The sequence below is a fragment of the Mytilus californianus genome, unplaced genomic scaffold (genome assembly GCF_021869535.1).
Source record: "Mytilus californianus isolate M0D057914Y unplaced genomic scaffold, xbMytCali1.0.p SCAF_7, whole genome shotgun sequence".
Taxonomy (NCBI): Eukaryota; Metazoa; Mollusca; class Bivalvia; order Mytilida; family Mytilidae; genus Mytilus; species Mytilus californianus.
This window is the reverse complement of record NW_026262723.1, coordinates 44970038-44983325: the sequence shown is the minus strand read 5'-3', so window position 1 is coordinate 44983325 and position 13288 is coordinate 44970038. Positions and strand designations below refer to the sequence as shown.

At 32.1% G+C, this 13288-nt stretch overlaps 1 protein-coding gene across 2 annotated transcripts in view; it reads left to right on the top strand.

Annotated features, from left to right (window-relative positions):
* The first annotated feature begins 1150 nt into the window (after positions 1-1150).
* The window catches only part of LOC127709131 (U4/U6 small nuclear ribonucleoprotein Prp31-like), a 35771-nt gene continuing 23633 nt past the window's right edge, over positions 1151-13288 (top strand). The window contains exons 1-3 of one of the 2 annotated variants that reach the window (XM_052214491.1): positions 1151-1251; positions 8652-8859; positions 9792-9849. In XM_052214491.1, coding sequence (XP_052070451.1) covers positions 8683-8859; positions 9792-9849 — 235 coding nt within the window. In that variant the 5' untranslated portion in view covers positions 1151-1251; positions 8652-8682. Of the gene's footprint in view, positions 1284-8651; positions 8860-9791; positions 9850-13288 lie in introns of both variants that reach the window. The other variant, XM_052214490.1, reaches the window with a different exon arrangement.

The following is a 13288-nucleotide window of genomic DNA, read 5'->3' as shown; positions in this document are numbered from 1 at the left end:
AGTGAACAGAAAATCCAATTAAGTTTTTTTAATTTTCTAAAACAGAAAATGTATTTGAATTTTATTTATCTAGGGCTGGGCATACTAGACGGTGTGGATGGGGTTTACAGAACAGAGAATAATGGGCCAAAAAAGTGAAGAGGAGAAAAATGGGCCAAAAAAAGAGAGAATAATGGGATGCTAATATATATAAAGAATAACTACAAAAATAAAGAATTGGGTAAAAATATATTGATTACAGAACAGGACTATGTCCAGAATACAGTTATCAAGTAATTACAGAATAGCCCGATTATTTATAAAGATAAAGAATAATGAGCGAAAAAAATAAAGATCAGAAACGAGGGACCCCCATCAATACCCTCATACTATGCCTTAAAAACTCTTCCAGATGCACAGGTTTGTCTGTAAATTTTGACGTGAAAAGCACAGCCACTTGTCTTTGAACAAAAAAATACCTATATACTTATATACTTTAATGTAATTTTGTTATATTACAATAGACAATAGACAATATTTAATTTTATTAGCACAAACACATTTACATTAAATGGTTATGGCATACAGTATTGAGACAATAAACTGACAATAGTTAAATCATGGAAGTATTATATTGACCCTGTCAATATAATACTTCCATGATTAGAGTGACAGTGGTATTCACAGGGGGAAAGACCATAAATATGTGTGTATCGACAGTTAACACATCATTAATGTTCACTGATGATGTACAAAAAACAAAAACAAAAATTAGGATCGTACATATTAAAAGAAATATAAGTTATACAGATGTTCTCAATAAAAAACAATCATTAATATACATTATGGTGATTTTTATAATGACTGACAGACTGCTATTTAAAAGTGCGGTCATATGCCTATAAAGGTAATTTTTTTTCAGAGACCAGTGCATGTGGTGAAAACGCAGCCATTTTAGCCAAAGGGTCCACATGAACATTAAACCGCCTCTGTGGTCCTGTGGTAGTGTGTTCGTCACGGTGAAGGAGGTTCTCATTCAGTACTCGTCGTATTCATCTTACCGTTTTTGAAGTCTTCAGGTTTTTATATATCGACAGATCGAGTGAACTTTTTCCGGAAATAAACCGTCCCAAACCTGGTATTATTTTCGTCAATCTCAAAAACGTTTTGATTACGAAAAATGGCAGCCCCCATGTAACAATTTAGCAGCGGCTGTTTACGTTTATTTCAGACGTATTTTGAGGAATTGAAATCTAGTTGATCAGATATTTGGTAAAACTGAAATTTTTTGAGATAATTCCAATGTAAATATTTAAGTTTTGACTCGAAAGTTCAAGGATTTTGCTAGCTGTTTGAAGGCTTTATTCCTCTTTTGCATCATTTGACTTAAATACGTAGACGTCGGAGTTCGAACTTTTGGGATAATAGCATCTTATCAAACTAAAAGCTTTATTTAAATTCGCGCATGTAACAAAACAATAACATCAGCTCTTTGATCTTTTATAACGCACAAATACATACATGTACACAATAAAACATGTACCTGGCTTTGGCAATCACGAATTCTAGACAGTTCGGTACCCAGACAAATCGGCATCAATCGGCACCGCGATAGACACTTCGGCACCCAGACAAATAGGCACCTAGACAAATCGGCACCTTATAAATTATTTTATCTTTGATCAGGAACATATATGTTAGATATACTGTTCCCAGCTTTGATCTAAATATAGTGAACCAAAAATATAAATTACCCAGCACTGATATATGTATGAGGGCATGAACTCAATGTGCAAGTTTAGTGTTAATATATAGCAATTACATGTATGTTTGACTGTTTTTACAAATTACTAATTTGTTTCCTGCACTATTTATAACATTATTGTCAATATTGTATATGGTATCTTCCAAGAAGTATCTTATTAAGTGGTTTATTCTTTTTGTTATTTATTTGTGAAGACTGTACTGCAGCTTAGTCATTTTGATAGGTGTCTTATTTGTGTGTATTCTTTTTCCTGATACAATGAACCTTCGGATTTTATAGATTTCACCATTCATGTACTACTTTTAATGTTCATGTACTAGTTTTAATGTAATGCATAGTTCTATTACCATAGTATCCCAAATCAATAAAACACATGTAGAATATTAATAATATTTATTTATTATATTTATTATAAATATATTCAACAGTTTATGCATACATATAATAAATATAATAAATATAATAAATAATAATAAATAATGATAAATAAGCTTTATTTAGAGTCGGCAAAGTATACTTTTAGCCGACATACAAGACATTTATAACAATACAACACATAATACACATGCAATAAATTACACAGCACATAATACACATGCAATAAATTACACAGCACAAAATGAAGCACTAAAAGCAACAATTCTTTAATTTTTCCTAATAAATCTGTAATCTGTAATTGAATTTCTGCCAATCAAGGCACACCTCCGTATAGAGGAAAGTAGTTCCATCAATGAGATTCCTCCACCAGTATATACACAGTTCAATTTATGGTTCACAATAGTCATGATAGTTCGTACATAAAGTTATCTTATTTAATATACATGTTTACGCCACGACAGTGTTAAAAATATTTCAAATGCAATTAAAATGGTAAAACTTAATTTTAGAAATAAGTTAACAATAAAGACAAAAAGTACAATTATATTTTTAACGCTGTTCAAAAAAAGAAAGTTTATGCAATCCATAAAAAAAATGAATAGACTTTAAAACTAATAAAAGAGGGAGATCCATGTGTACCTCCACACATATATATATATATATATATTATAACTAAAATGAATTCACAGTTCTTCATTTTCTGTTTGTTTTTGTATCAATTTTTGTCAACACATCATAGCGCTTGGAATGAAGTGTATATTACAGTTGGCGGCATAGCGGTACCAAGTGATTACCGACTCGGTCTTCAACATCCTTGCAACTCTTCTTTGAGAGGTAATAATAAGGGTTACTTATTAATGTTATTAGGTCAATAGGAGTTTACAGGCTTTCTCTTGCTAAAACCAGACTACCTTCGTGTAGTTTTTTGCCTATAAGAGATGTTCTTATTTGTGATGTTGTTTCACACAGTAAGATAAAATGTTCAATGGTTTCATCAGCTTTATTACATATTTGCCACATATCTTTTTCAGATCAATAAACCAGCTATTGCTTGAGTAGGTTTTAATTTGAAGTTGACGTTACGCTATTCTCCACTCTAAGGACGATCTTTCAGCTCTGGTTATATTCCCAAATAGTGTTATAATTTTAATATGGATCTCTGCTTCAAGTGGGAGCAAACCTGATAATAAATAGACAGCCGGGTCAGCCACATTTAGTTTGACAGATAAAATCTGTTTAATCCACCTTTTATGTTGTTGTTGTATAAGATCTAAGTTTTTACCTGATGGTATCAAGACTTCCAGGCCGTAGGTCAAAACTGGTAAGATATATGTTCTAAATAAGGAAATTAGTGTTTCAGGGTCTAATCCATTTTCCCCATGCAATCCTGCACCCATAAGACTGTACATAGATCTTCTGGCTTTTTTTGTATTTTCAGTGATGGTTGCATTAGTAGAGTCTTTTTGAGATTTTTTTATTCCAATATGAGAAGAGTCTTGAACAATGGGCATGTATATATTTTTAAGTTCAGGGTTTTCCGTTCATTTTGGCCTAACAAGCCAAAATGATTAAGTAGGCGGTCACAGAAATTTTTTTAAATCTAGACTCAAAATCATGGCATCTGGTAAATTCTAGACAAGATTTCATGCTTGTCAAATGGACATATTATTAGCAGTACTTCATCGTAGGAAGTTTTCCACATTTGTTTGAATTTTTAAACCAAATCTGAACTCTCAAATGTAAATATAAACCAAGAACAATAATAATAATTGCGACCCTCAAAATAATCCAATAAGTAAAATATGCATTCATATTTTTTTTTGCTGATGACGATTGAACCGGCCAAAAAACTGTTTGAAATGGTCAATTTGGCCGGCGGCCGGTTCTTATGGAAAACACTGAAGTTTCCAAAAACCTTGATCAATATCTAGCATTTTGTTATATGTTTTGATTGGCAAGACTACACTTTTTTGAGGCTGTAGTAGATATCCTTCTCTTTGGCTGTAATCAACTGCTATATATTTTGGAGTTCAAAGGGATTGTTGGATATCAAGGCAACATCGTCTGCACAGGTCGGCGCACAACAGTTTATATTCCCAATTTTGGCTCCTAGTCCTGAGTTGCTCAGAATTTGTAGTAGAGGGTTGATATAAACTTTGTAGAGGTCAGTGCTAATGGCACCACCTTGTCTTACACCTTGTTCAATATTGAATAAGCAATTTGACAATGTATTGCCCCATTTTACACAGGATGTTGCATTTTCATATAAATTGCTGATCAGTAGAATAGATTGCTGTGAGAAACCAATTTGAAAAAGACGTCGTATTAAGTTTTTATGAACTACAACATCAAAAGCAGATTTTCCATCCAATAATGCAGCATAGGTTGGTAACTTGAGATCTTTATTTTCTCTTTCAAATTCTTCAATGAACAGTTCACATAGCAGTGGAGTGGATTTTGCTGTGAAGCCTTTTTGCAGTGCGTTTTTATGTTTCAAGATCTTATTGTTTTCTCTTCATTTGATTATAATCTCTATGATCTTCGAGTAAGTTGGTGTTACAGTAATCCCACGGTAATTTTTAGCATTCTTTATGTCACCTTTGTTTTTGAATACAGGGAAAAGAGTTCCAATTTTGAGTAAGTTTGGTATATAGCAGTGTTCAAAACTTGTGTTAATTAGAAGTTGAAGATACTCAAGAAGTATTTCGCTGGCATGGATGAAATTTTCAGCAGTGATTCCATAATAGTCCATAGCTTTATTTGTATTTAATTTTTTGACAGCATTTTTCAATTCTTGGATTGAGACTTTTTCATGTGAATAATTTTCCTTACATATCTTTAATATTAGTTTTGTTTCATCTTCTACTGCTTCTAAATGATTCTAATCAAAGTTATTCAAAAATTTAAAAAGTGCGCCATTTGCAAATGGTGGTCACTACAAAAAAAAATAGTCCGACTTCAATAGTCAAATTCTATAATTCTATTTATAAAATCTAAAAAGAAATGATTATTAAGCACTAAGAATCACATTATATTAAGTAATTAAGGTTTGAATTATAACAGGTGGGGCTTTAACTAACTTTTAAAATCTAAAAGGATTGCCTTCGCGGGGGTCAAGTTACACGAGGTAAATTTGAAAAGGTATAAACGCGTCTATTATTTTTTTACATGTCAATTTTAAATCTGCGCCAATGATAAATGGTGTAAATGTCACCAGATTATAACACAAAAAATTCTTTGGAGCTCTGAGATAAGAATATAAACAGAATTTTTCTCTCTGAGACAACAACACATCCACCACCTTCAATATACAATACAGTGATAAATATATTTTAAAAAATGAGATGCCGAATTGTCTTGGTCCTGAAATGTGGGGATCCTGAAATGTCGAAAATGGATGCCGAAATGTCTTCGGACTTGGGTGCCGATTTGTCTGGGTGCCAAAATGTCTTGTTACCGGCAATCACAATCATGACAATATGGTATACAATGGAATCCACTGAATCCCACCGGCCATAGATATTGTGTATTACCTGATTGCGTCATATCTGCAATGTACCTGTCAGAAAGTACCTAACAGCCACGTATGCCTATTTTCCAGGACCCAACACATTGTGTTTCTGCAGTACAGAATAGGACAAACTCTATAATGTCACATGGCTCACATAAAGTCTATTCTTTCTTGAAACCTGATCGAGATTTCTTAATTTTTGTTTAACAGTTTTAACTTTCTTTTTAAATCTGCGAGCCATTCTTTAGAATGACAACTGCAATATTAATGCTGATAGTTATAATTTCAAGCACAGTTATAACCTTTACCCCTAATACACGCCACAATGGAAAATCCAGCTATCTGCAATCACAGACAAATGTAAACTGAATGAAACTATGCTTTAATAGTAGATTGAAGTTAAAGACTTTAACATAAAATTGACAGTTGGACCCCTGATGATGGCAGATCTGTCATAATCAGTCAGGGGACTTACTTAAATGAGTGATTTTCTAAATCACTGATTCAAGTAACATTATGTCCATAAAGGTTGGAAGTAAGAGTTTTCTTTCTTTAATAATCACCTATTTAAGTAGTACAAATTAATCGCTAGACTAAGTGATTTAAATTTATTGAAGCTTTAAATATAGAATAATAATGATCCAGGGACTACTTATGTTGCTAAAATTATCAGAACCAATTGCAACATCTGTGTTGATAGGATGACCGGGTCATGTCAGGTGATGACCTTGTACTAAATCTAGGATAATGTCATAAAAATCACTTGTTTAAGTATCATATCTCAATTTCCTTCCAAAAAATCACTTCTTTAAGTATCATTATTTTAATAACCCCCACTAATTTCAACACCCCGAACAGTGAAATTTTGATCACGAACAGTAGAATTTTATTACATACCGCTAATCTATAAGATGAAACCTTGAATTTTACAGGAAAAATACTCCCACTGCTGGGAAAAATCTGTTTAGAAAGTATCAGTTCATTATGTAAAGCCATTTTTAAAGCATTTTTTCAACTAAAATAGAATTAGCAGCTAAATGATTGCATCAAAGGCACAAACCTTGCTGCTTAAAAGAAGCAAAAATTCAACTTCAAAATCACAATTTGTGACAAAACTTCGAATTTGCTACTTAAATAAGTGATTTTAAATCACTTATTTCAATAAGTCCCCTGACTGATAATAACTAGATCTATTGATGAAGAATTTAAATATAAATATATCAATATATATACATGAATAATTTTCATATTTGATTATATTAAAATAATGCATCTTAACTTTAACTGCCAAAACACTAAAATAGTGTTGTGTCCTATCAGGCAATATGGGATGTGTGGTTGCATTGGTGTTTTATAATAACAAAATGTTAGGTACTTTCTGACACTCAACATTTAAACATATATAGAAACATTCTTATACATGTTGTAATTGTTCTACATTTTTGTAGTTTTCCAAAGGAACAGAAAAGATTATAATTGATAAGTTGAAGAATAAATTTAGAATTGCAATCTCATGAATAACTCATAGATGCTTGAGAACAGGACCCTTTTGTTGAGCCCCCCATAGTCACTCCCCTTCAATATCATAAAATCCCTAATTTTTGGAGTGCATCACACACAATCTTAAGGATGAAACCATACATAAAGAAGATTTCATGAAATTAAAGTGTCATGAATTTGTTCACATAATATTTTACCTGATTATTGGTTTTATGCGTTTACCAAAGTGAAGTCAAAAGTCTTAGGTGCGTTGATACACCAACTGCAAGGTACTAATATTATTAACAATACTCGTATATACATTGTACTTTTATTCCAGTATAGTTGATTTTTATGCCCCCGCCATAGCCGTTTAGTTTGCCTCAACCAAATGTTATGAAACATAATACAGATCAAGTTTGAAATTGGGTGGCATCACTTTAACTGTTCTTGAGTTATGCCCCTTTATAAACATAAAAATTGCTGAATTTTTCGTTTCTGTTCTCTAACTTTATTTGTTTCTGTTCTCTACTTAAGTTAGCCTCAACCTAATGTTATGAGACTTACACACAATGCTTATTACCAAAAAATCAAGTTCAAATTTGGGTAGCGTCACTTTTACCGTTCTTCAGTTATGTCCCTTTATAACTATATGATATGCAAGCGGGGGCATCATCTGTGTCCACATGTGGACACAATCCACATTTACTTTTTTTTTAAAATACTACAATACTAGAATATGAGTTTATACATATACAATGTACCAGTATTTTTAAAAATAAAGATCTAATAAAATTATGTTATAGTTGATAAAGCATGATTGTGAATCAGCAAGGTTTTTAGGGAAGTACTGTGGCTCATGTTGATAAGTAATACCTTGCTATTTATTGTCTGTCAGATTTATTATGTTTATAAGAATAAGGATAATGCAGATTAACAATGTTAAAGAGGTTAAATAATTGTTAACAAGATTAACTCTGTTTGGATCAAACGAGATGACCCAACTTTCAAAATTGATATATAGATCCAATTTATCAACCAAGTACTTGAAATTAATTAAATTGAAAGTGGTAATTTTTTTATTCAAATTCCTTAAATCAGGGTTGCATTACATTTGTGTGCATTTAGGGATTATTTTTTTTTACCAGTATTGTTAGTATTATTGCCTTTAAATGATGATTCCCCCATCCCTGGTTTACTATGAGACCTTGAAGATGACCCTTAAGTGAAGTCTGACAAAAATGGCAATGTAAACATAGCAGATCTCTCAGAGCAGTAAAGGTTAACAGAAACATTTATTTGTATACCTGTTATTTGAACAAAAATTGGTTAAATGCAGGATAAAAAAAAATATTGAGAACTTTTTTTAGTGAAATCTTGTAACTATCTTTTTATTGTCTAGATTACTTTTAGCCTCTTTGCCACATAATAAAAAGGTAATGTGGTAAATGAGTATAAATTATACTCAGCTGTAGTACTGAAAATTGGACAAATTCTAATAGATACCAGTAATGTGCATTTATATTTTTGGTATTGTAGTTGTAAGCTTTTGAGAAAGAGTTGAAACAGGATGTCTCTAGCAGATGAACTTCTAGCAGATTATGAAGAGGCAGGAGGGGAGGCAATTGAAGATGAAGCTGATGTTGAAATGACAGAAATTGCTGAAGTGGCTGAAGTCTCTGAAGAAGTTGACTTCTCAACAAAGGACTCTGTTAGATCTGTAGCAAAACTACGGGATAGCCAAAAGGTATACAATTATGATGACTGAACTCCTTAAAATCCATACAAAGAGCAGGCTACAATTCACTCATGAGTTCTCAAAAAAAAAGACGTGTAGAAAACTGTAGATTCAGTTTAAATCATAATTTAACATATGCTGTTAGCCTTACTATATCACATTGAGATATTTTAATTAGTAAAGGAAACCAACTGATCTCAAATTGAGTTTTTCTGTACATCTTTAGCTGTTACATCATGTGTCCCTAAATAGCTTCAGAATAAGCTAGGCATACCTTGTAATGATTTTAAACATCCACATATGCCTACATACTAGACTTGCTAGTATCTATTTAACATTATTTTTTATATCCCTCCTTAATTCTTATTTGATCAGGCTTGAACCATTTGCTGTTAAATATGCCTGGAGTAGCTACCTCTTTGCCTTACTTATTTGATGGAAAACAAGTAATTTGCTGTTTTTTTTCATTAATAAAGAATGTTTCAAAAGTACTCTGATTATATTGGTTGTCTCCCTTTTTTGAACTATTATTTTGTACAGTAAGGTTGTGTTTGTTATTTAAACAGATGTCTGTTGTATGTGCTTCAGGGAAAAAGTCAAATTCTACAAAAGCATCACTTTTATACGGTTAAATGTTTCATATATCTGAATTTTTTAATTGGTTTATATATTATTTTTAAATCAAGATTTTACCGTATATACATTTACCATAGACTATGATTACAAAATATTAGTATTTTGGAAATAGGGAAGATATGTATAAGAAATAGGCTGGATGCAAGTAGATGTTTTACTAAGTGAAATGATACATATGTCGCTTTCCTTAATTCAAAGAAAAATGTTCATCAAATTTCTAAGAAGACCGTTACTGCTGTATTGAAAACAATGGTAGGAGTTAATATGCTATAATGACATTTTAAATATTTATTGGCATTTTTCAGCTGAAGGATGTCATGCAGCAAGTTCAAGTATATGCCACTCAACCAAGACGTAAAAAAGGTAAGAGTATACAATTGAAAACTTCCAATTTGTGTTTTTAAAAAAAGTTACAAGTAATGTCAGCAAGCCAACAACACAAATTATCCTAGAGTCATCTTGCAGCCTTCAATAATTGACAAGCACACAAACATATGACCCTCATAAGAGTCATATAAATCCCTCTGAGTCTAGAAAAATTTTGTGTAACAGTCAGTTATATATATGTAACAAAACATATGTCTTGTCCTGCCTTTTCGTCACAGTATGCGAGACATAGGGATTACTATCCAGCGGGGACGGAGTTGTAATTTTTTTGTATTTATAAAGCTTTATATTTCAGTAGGTAGAAGAAACTAGATGCTTCATACCTTGTATACAGATACCTTATGAAGTTTCCATCTGTCATATGTTCATTGTCCTAGACCTCCTTTTCATGGTTCAGCAACTGCTTAAAAAATTACAGTTTTTATACGCCCGTTTACGGGACGTATTATGGTATACCGTTGTCCGTCCGTCCGTCTGTCCGTCTGTCTGTCCGTCGTCAACATGTCGGACATTAACTCAAAAATGCTTTAACCAATTTGCATAAAACTTTGGTGAATTGTTTATATCTATTGACGTGAGCTCCCTTTCGTTTTTTATAAAATTTAGATTTTACGTTTCCGAGTTATGGGGTTTTATTCATTAAAAAAAGGGGGATTTTCCAGTTTTTGGACAATAAGTCAAGAAGTTTTTCACCAACTTGCAAGAAATTGTGGTGAATTGTTTATATCTAATGACATGAGCTCCCTTTTGATTTTTATAAATTTTAGATTTTACGTTTCCGAGTTACAGGGTTTTATTCATAAAAAAAGGGGGGATTTTCCAGTTTTCGGACAAAAACTCAAAAATGCTTTCAGCAATTCTAATGAAACTTTGGTGATTTGTTTGTATGTATTGATGTAAGCTCCCTTTAGAATTTTATAAATTTTACATTTTACATTTCTGAGTTATGGGGTTTTATTCATTAAAAAAAGGGGTGATTTTCCAGTTTTCGGACAAAAACTCAAAAATGCTGTCACCAATTCTCATGAAACTTTGGTGAATTGTTTATATCTATTGATGTAAGCTCCCTTTTTATTTTCATAAATTTCTAATATGACATTGAGAATTAATTGAACTTTATTTGTTTATAGTTTGACAACAGATTTACTAAGTATTGCACAACAGCAAGACATCTTTAATTGAACATAAATTCAATTCATATAACCAATTTCAAGTTCTTTGAATACATTTATTCAGAAACCTATAATATGTCAAATATTTAATTACAATCCAAATTCAGACCTGAATCAAGCTTGAATATTGTGTCCATTTTTGCCCCAACTGTTCAGGGTTGGACCTCTGCAGGCGTATCTAGCTGTGCTCAGCGAAGCAGTTTATTTGTCATGTAAAGTTCTCACTTATTATGAGTAATAGGATAATTATATTTGGTATATGGGTTCCTTGCATCATGTCCGTCAGACAGAGTTCCCCTGACCTTGACCTCATTATATGGATCAGTGAACAATGTTAAAGTTACGTGATTAGGTTCGTTTCTCAGATACTATAAGCAGTAGGTCCACTAAATGTGGTGTATGGAATGATTGTTCTGGGTACATGTCAGTCTGCCAGGTTTTATCTTACCTTGACCTCATTTTCATGGTTCATTGGTCAATGTTTTGTTTTTGTATTTTGGTCTGTTTTTCAAATACTAATAGCAATAGGTCAATTATATTTGGTGTATGGAATAATTGTAAAGCGACTAGGTCTGTCTGACAAAAAATGGTCAGTAAAACAGGTGGGACATTTCACTTACACGTGCACTCTTGTTTTGTTAAGGCACTACATAACCTAAAGTTTTGTGACTACCTGCTTTGTTAAAGCGCCATTAAAGACCAGACATTTTTGGTTAAGCATTTTAAAGTCCAGAACATTTTTCTCTTTAGTCTTACGTAAAAATGTTTTCTTCAAATGTAGAATTACTTTACCTACCTAGCCATTACTTTGATAAGGGCCTCAGTGGCCGAGTGGTCTAAGTAGTCACTATTGTAATCACTAGCCAGTCAACACTGAGGTTGTGAGTTCACTCGACTCCAATCTTAATTGACTAGGATTGTCAGTTTTCCTATCAAAGGTCGGTGGTTTTCTCCGGGCACTCCGGCTTCCTCCACCAATAAAAAGTGGCCGCCACGAAATAGCCTAAAAGCGGTGTTCAAAAGAGGCATTAAAGCGCCAAAAATCAAAATCAAATCATTACTTTGATAACACATGATAACAGTATGGACTTGATTTAATACAATTAAAAGATGTCATATATATATTTTATTATGGACTTGATTCTATCACAGATCAGTGGTGTCATATATTGAATACTGTCATAGTCACTAATAAACATTAAAAATTCTGAGCAAAATTAACATTTTATCATACCTGGAAGTTATGATTAGAAAGCACATTAATGTATTATGAAACACTATGTAACCAGAACTGCTACTAAGCATTGGGACAATAGATGATACATGTAATGTTTGCCATTTAAATTTATAGTTGATGGTCCCAACAGCAATCAACAGTAGGAGGAACTATTATTTTAGAAATGAAAATATAATTAAAAAAAAGTAAGGATATTTTTTTAAATCCTTTTTAGTAAAATTGTTTTAAAACTGATACATTTATTAAACCTTCAAGAATTTTGACCTACCAACACACTTTTTTGTCGAGCCTGCAACATTTATGTCAAAAAAGCGAGACATAGCGATCCAAGATTCTGTAAGCGGCGTCAACAAATTAGGTTAAATCTGTGGTTAAATTATTTTAAGACATCAATAATTTTGTCAAACATTTATGGAACTTTATGAATTTGGAGAGGAGCTTGTTTATGACCAAAATACAGCATCCAGAGCAAAGTTTTGAAAATATTGATTTTCATTTTTCCGTATTATACTGATAAATGGACTTTTTTTTTACAGTTAACGTTCGGATTTAGTCTGAGGTTAAAGTTCTTCAGTCATCAATAACTTTGTCAAACCTTCATGGAATTTTATGAAATTTGGACAAAAGCTTGTTTATGACCAAAAGACAGTATCCAGAGTGAAATTTTGAAAATATTTATTTTCATTTTCCCTTTTTTCACTGGTAAATGGACTTAGATTTTTTTTTACAGTTAACAGTCTAGGGTTAAAGTTTGTTACACATCAATTACTTTGTCAAACCTTCATAGAATTTTATGAAACTTTGGCAGAAGCTTTTTTATGATTAAGAGATAATGTATGAAGCATACTTTTGAAAACATATTTTCATTATCAGTATTTTTTTGATAGTTGGACTAAGTTAAAAAAAATTTGCGGTCGTATATTGGTATGACGTTGGCATCGTCGTCGTCTTCTTCGTCGTCCGAAGACACATTGGTTTTCGCACAATAACTTTAGTTTAAGTGAAT